This window comes from Pistacia vera, unplaced genomic scaffold (assembly GCF_008641045.1).
Source record: "Pistacia vera cultivar Batoury unplaced genomic scaffold, PisVer_v2 Contig71, whole genome shotgun sequence".
In the NCBI taxonomy this organism is placed as follows: domain Eukaryota; kingdom Viridiplantae; phylum Streptophyta; class Magnoliopsida; order Sapindales; family Anacardiaceae; genus Pistacia; species Pistacia vera.
The window spans coordinates 89,064-95,507 of record NW_022196568.1 but is presented as its reverse complement, the minus strand read 5'-3'; the positions used below and the strand labels follow the sequence as shown (position 1 = coordinate 95,507).

General features: G+C 35.0%; 1 protein-coding gene across 1 annotated transcript; it reads left to right on the top strand.

Moving 5' to 3' along the window:
• Window positions 1-2,689, top strand: LOC116114401 (serine/arginine-rich splicing factor SR45a-like). Its single transcript, XM_031400540.1, has 7 exons — window positions 1-68; window positions 619-741; window positions 858-881; window positions 1,029-1,128; window positions 1,250-1,399; window positions 1,977-2,052; window positions 2,161-2,689. Exons 2-7 carry the CDS (start codon window positions 623-625, stop codon window positions 2,370-2,372), a joined length of 681 nt encoding a protein of 226 aa, XP_031256400.1. The 5' UTR covers window positions 1-68; window positions 619-622; the 3' UTR covers window positions 2,373-2,689.
• Window positions 2,690-6,444: the final 3,755 nt, after the last annotated feature.

Genomic DNA, 6,444 nt, shown 5'->3' with positions numbered 1-6,444 from the left:
TTCAACCTGTAATTACTTGAAATCTGATTGCTTCTTCATTTTCCACAGGCTGATTCTCCTCGCAAAAAGTAAGCTCTAAATCCATTTCTCGTAGCTGAAAATCGTATTGATTTTGTCAGTCTTCATTCAAGATTTATTTGTTTATATTTTATGTTTTGGTTTACGCTCGGAGCATGTTTACTTTTCTTTCGATTGAGGAATTCGAATTGGATCGGTGTAGTATATTTTTTAGATTAATTGTCCTTTTTTAAGTTGAAAATTGCTCATTCTGAGTATTTTTATGCGCGAGAATTATATAGCAAAACTGTCGCCTGATTTCAAATTGGATAATTTTGAAGTAGGCTTGTTGAAGAAATTTATAAATGTTTGTTTTAGGTTGCTTTAAATGTTATAAGTATGCTTTTATGATAATTTGCTACGTCAAAGTGAGCAAAGATAACTTTAAAGAGCTTCATTTTAAACATAGTTACACACACACACACACACACACATATATATATGTGTGTGTGTGTGTGTGTGTAACTATGTTTAAAATGAAGCTCTTTAAAGTTATCTTTGCTCACTTTGACGTATATATATATTCCTCTGTTTTGATGTGTAATGCTGTGGCTGTATCAGAATTATGCGGTCGCCTTCCCCTTTGAGAGAACAGTCTAGGTCTAGATCCAGATCAAGGTCTAGGTCTAGGTCAAGATCCTGGTCTAGGCCAAGGCAGAGATCACGGTCCCGAAGTCGTGGAAGTTTTGTCGTTTGGCTTAGGTTTATAGTCATGATACTTGTTCAATCCTGTTTCTGCCATATCTGACATTGATATTTTGTGAATGTTCTTCTCATGTGGATAATGTTCTCTGATCCAGATCAAGGTCCAGAAGCCGTGGCAGGTTAGTTTTTTTTGTGCTGATGCCTACCACACTTATATTTTCTGTTTTAGCTTTTCTTGCCATGCCTGATGTTCTGATACCGTTCTAAAGTCCTGCATACATGATGGCTTGTTTCTCTGTTACTCTTATTTTTTAATGATCTGGCAGGGTTGATATTACTAATCCTGGAAACACACTTTACGTGACTGGCCTATCTACAAGAGTCACAGAAAGGGAACTCGAAAAGCATTTCTCGAAGGAGGGAAAGGTTTTTCTTTTTACACAAAACTTAGTATTGATTGGATTTTTTTCCTAATTGTTTTCTTGGTCTATTTGAACGGATTATGTCCTATCTTTCTTCTATAATTTATTTTAGCTTTTGTGTTCAGGTTGCTTCATGTTTTCTTGTTGTGGAACCCCGTACGCGCATCTCTCGAGGTTTTGCTTTTGTCACAATGGACTCTGTTGAGGATGCCACCCGTTGCATTAAGTATCTCAACCAGTCAGTTCTCGAGGGGCGATATATCACTGTAGAGAGGGTAATGTGATTTCACCCTTGGTGGTAAACTTAACCAGTTTTGATTGGTTATCTTTCTTCTTAACTTGGAGGTTTTCTGGTTATATTCAGAACACCTTGCATCAGCTATGTTGGCAGCAATCAAAGATGATGAGTTCATCCATGTCAACTTTAGTGAAACAGCTTGATCAATGGCCAGCTTAAACAGCTTTTCAAATGCATGTGATCAACTAAACATAGCAACTATTTTGCCCAACAACTATACAACCTCAGCATTCACTTTCAACTCTATCAACTAATCAACGGACATTAGCAACAAGTTTCTAATCAGGATTTTATGGTATTTCATACCTGCATTCATTTAGTGGGCAATAGTTGTGTGTCTAGATATTTTGTTATTCCCTCCTCGGTAGCTAGGCTATTCTCCCATATTTGGAATTTTCCTAATGAAGATTTTTCATTTTGTTTTTGAGGATGACTTATCAAATGTTACTTGTGGAAATGATGCCTGATCGTGTTCCTTACCATTACTCAGTCGTTATTTAAAGTAAAATTTTATAATGGATAATTTTATAGAGGTGATTTTTTTTATCTTTCAGTCTCGGAGGAAACGTCCTAGAACTCCAACACCTGGACACTATCTTGGGCTGAAAAGTAGTAGGGACTATGGTCATGGTGAGTATAATATGTTTATGATATTCCATCCTTGGAATGATTCATTGGTTCAATGGGCATCCTAACTGAATTGTTTACTGGTAAATTTGCTTCCTGCATTTGTGAAAGGTTCTCGTGGTGATCGTGGTAGTAGGTATCGTTCTAGCCGTGATGATTATGGGTATCGTAGGTCTCCTAGGCGCTCACCATATCGAGGAGGTCGTGATTATTCTCCTGTGCACTCTCCTCACGGTGGAAGATCCAGGAGGGACAGATCCAGGTCGCTGCCTCATTCCCCTTACGGTAGCCCAGTAAGGAGGTACTCACGTGGTTCTAGGTGATGCTATTTGTTAATTTTTCATGTGCTCTTTCAAGGGATTGATGAAACATTTGAAATTGAATGTATTGATGTATTGAGTCTCGGTTGCGACTAGAACTAAGGAGACGCAAATGGATGTTTGGGATGGTTTTGTTCTCTAGGGCAGTGACGTTTCTTAATCCTGTAGCTTTTTGTGCTGCTCGTGCTGGGGAGCTTTGCTAAACAAGTTGAATTCATACTTCATGAGCCAGATACGATTGTTATGAATGTAGATCATAATGTTTGTGGCGTTTACTTATTATGAATGTAGCTCATAGAACTTCTGGTGTTTGCTTATTATGAGTAGATTATACTGTTTGTGGTATTTACTATTTACTTCGCTTCCCATTATCATGCATACGGCGATGATTGCATCTCAAATTGTCAATGCTGTAGAGCAAGGATTTTGTTGCTGGTGTGTGAATCAAATTGCTTATTTCGTCCATTGTATGGAACCTAGTTATGTGTTACATTAATTAGTTATACGTTGATTGTATCAACGTGAAATCTGTAATATCAAAGTATTGTTTTACTGGTATATTAATGTGATAGTGAAACTTATAAAATATGCTAAAAACACGAAGACTTGAATGCGTGAGGATTAATAGAAAATTACCTATAGGGAAGATTTTAAAACTTGAACTGCATATTACACACTAAATAATTCAACACAGGATGATATTGTTACAAGTTTTAGCCCATATCTACTGAAATAAGGGAAAAAGAAAAGTGTTATTCCATAACCAAGGGGTTTAGCGGTAAAAAAGATTTGTCCTATTTTTTTAGTTTTAACATAATGGTTTGTTGGGTTTTTTATTTTTTTAGTTTTAACATAATGGTTTGTTGGGTTTTTTGGGTTTGTAGGGTGTTCAATGGATCTTGGATATTCTCACTTTTGACACATTGCCTTTTTAAAACTCAGTCTCACCAGCTTAGACAGTCATGCCAAATTAAAATTTCCAACTAAATAATTAGATTTTCGTTTGACAAACATTCTATTTTATTCACCTATTAATAATTATAATTATAATAGTCAGCAATCTAATTTTATTTTTTGAGTTTTACAAAGCAATATTTTCTTCGTACAATAATATAAACTTTCTTTCAACACAAATTTTCAACGAAATCTATATTGCAAATTGTTAATCTTTTAATCAATCATGATTCATTGAAAAGTCAATGAAGAGGGCTAAATTGAAGGAGTAATGCACCGAATTTATGCACCGAATGATGTGATAAAATTCTGACCATTGATTAATATTAAATTAAAATTAATTAACGGTCAAGATTTTGTCACATCATTTAGTGCACTACCGTCAAGTGACTGTATAATTTTCCAAATTGAAATCATTGACTAGTAGCCCACTTTGACCACAAAAAACGCGTTTGCAAAATTGTTTGATTAAAAATAACTTTCGGGTCTTCATAGAAAACAGTACAATGTTTCGTCGATTTTGAAATTTCTAGTGAACTTCTTATTATTATGCGAGTAAACAACCTTTTTCCACGCAAGTTGGCTTTAATGACACTTTTTTATCAAAAAAGTTTTAAAATACTATTTTTTCATCCAAAATTAATATTTTGTTATTACACAAAACCAATTTCGACAGTAAAAATTCTCTCTATCACCACCATTTTAACCTTTGACCTTTTCTCTACAAAACTCCGTATATTTATACCACAAAAATCAACTATTTCTAATCACTTTGTACGTATATTTAGCTGCCATATATAGAACAACTTCTAATTATATTCATCAAAGTAGTAACGAAGTTAGAAGAACGAAAAGAAAAAGAAAAGAAGACCGTTGATTATTAAGTCTAAGTCAAAATTAATAAAAAGCGCGGGAGGCGCGTGGGGGAAGGGTTGGATCGATGAAGCAAAAATTTTAATAAGAAGTTATTTGCGAAGCAACATAGAAGATTCTTGGTTTCTTCTTTGTAGAGTATGTGACGAGAGAAAAAGAGGAGAAATTATGTGACTTTTTCACTTTATTGCCCAGAAAATTCTTGTATAATTTAAGGAGAAAAAAAAAAAGCNGAGTTTTACTACTTGCACGATTTCGTACACTTGCGAATAGCCTATCACTTACCATGGACTCCCGTCCATATTATATGGACCGGAGTCCATTTACTATGAACGAGAGTCTACATTTAAAGGACGTCCGTTCATCAGTAAATGGAAAAAACAATATAAACAAAAATAATGGACAGTCGTTCATAGGTTATGGACGACCGTCCATAAATAAAGGATGGGCATGCATATGTTAATGGACGTCGGTCCATTATTAATGCTTTTAAAAAAATAAAAAAATTTAGGAACACTCGTTCATCAGTTATGGACAGTTGTCCCTTAATTTTGGATGGACGTCCGCAAATAAGGGATGCCTGTACATAATATAAATTAAAAAAATAAAACAAAATTTTGGACGGACGTCCCTAACTTGTGGATGGGCGTCCCTAACGTGTGGACTGGCATCCACATATAACGCACACCCGTCCATTATGTGTGGATGCTCGTCCATATCTTATGGACGGTCATCCATAACCTATGAATGGCCATCTTTCATTTTTAGACGGGCGTTCGTACTGTAAATTTTTGTGAAAAAAATTAGGTTAAAAACAAATTTGGGGGAAGTTTTTAAAATTAAAACACCGTCACTTCTTCTTCGGTCTTCTTCTTCGTCTTCATTCCCCATCTCTGCTCTTCTTCTTCGTCTTCATTCCCCATCTCTGCTCTTCTTCTTCGTCTTCATTCCTCATCTGCGCTCTTCTTCTTCTTCGAAGTTCTCATCTGCCATGCTCTTCTTCTTTGTTGAAGATCCTCATCTACCATGATTCTTCTTCAAGTTTCTCATCTGCCATTATTATTGTAAGGTAATTAGTCACACCGAATTCTCAATTTTTTTATTTTTTTATGTTGGATTAATGTGTTGGATTTGAAATTTGTGTTGAATGGAGTTGGGGTGGAATATTATTTGTGTTGTGATTTCTTGAATTGAGTTGATAAAGAGAAATCCAGTTAATTTGGTGGGACTGGTTTGTGTGATTGATATATAGAAGTGTTCACAATTTGCGATTGTGATTTCTTGCATTATCTCACGTCAAAATCCTCCCAACGTGTTGTCAAATAACAACCTGCAATTGTGATTTGTAATTTTTCTTTTAAAAGCCACTTCAAAGAAATTTATCTCTTTTGAGTGTTTTTGGCTTGGAAAAAGCTTAGATTATGTTTACTGCAGTGTTTTTGGTTGAATGGACTCATACCTCGTTAGTAAATACGGGTACGGCAAAAAAAGGGTATGGGAATTATACGGGTATAATACGGCCATAAAATTCGGCAAATGGTAAAAAATACGTTTATAAAAATTCGGCCATAAAATTCGGATACAGGAAAAATACGGTACAGGTATATACGGGTTTAATATGGTGTATTGTCAATAATACGTTTTGAAAAATACGGCAATATCAAGCTTAGTTTTAACACTTTTATAGACTATCTGGTTAAAAGCAAAGTATTCAATTAATCAATAACACAAATACACAATATATAACTGATATTCAAATTATAGTCTCCAAACTCAAACACAATATTTAGCCAAGATTCAACTATAGTGTCAAATTAAACACATAAGTCATAATAAAATCAAAATTCAAAGTCGAATAAGAGCTCCAAACAAATAAAATTTTGTTATAAAGAAGAGTTGAATGATCAAAACTCCGTTACAAGTGAGGGCAAAATGATCAATTAACATTATGCATAAAAATTTAATATTCTCCCTAAATCAAAATTTAATATACAAAGTTCTTAGCCTCGTCCCTCTTGTTCACCCTATAACCCTTAAAAACATCTAATATCCTCCCTAATCTTTATGATTCTAAAACGCTTTAACTCAAAAATTAACCAGAAACATAAAAAAATAAAAATTCAAACAAACAAATCGTCGGCCAGGTTGCAACTAGTGGCAACACCCCTGACCACCGAACAGCCAGTCCTCCCCCACTTCTCCTCTCTTCATTGCGCCTCCCAGTACCTCCCCTCCGCTGCTCCGGCCC

Bases quoted from the DNA above. Each gene is read 5' to 3' on its own strand.
- LOC116114401 (XM_031400540.1), top strand. From the start codon at position 623: ATGCGGTCGCCTTCCCCTTTGAGAGAACAGTCTAGGTCTAGATCCAGA. The intron at 742-857 runs TTTTGTCGTTTG...TCTCTGATCCAG, and splicing joins CGGTCCCGAAGTCGTGGAAG to ATCAAGGTCCAGAAGCCGTG. The intron at 1,129-1,249 runs GTTTTTCTTTTT...TTTTGTGTTCAG, and splicing joins ATTTCTCGAAGGAGGGAAAG to GTTGCTTCATGTTTTCTTGT.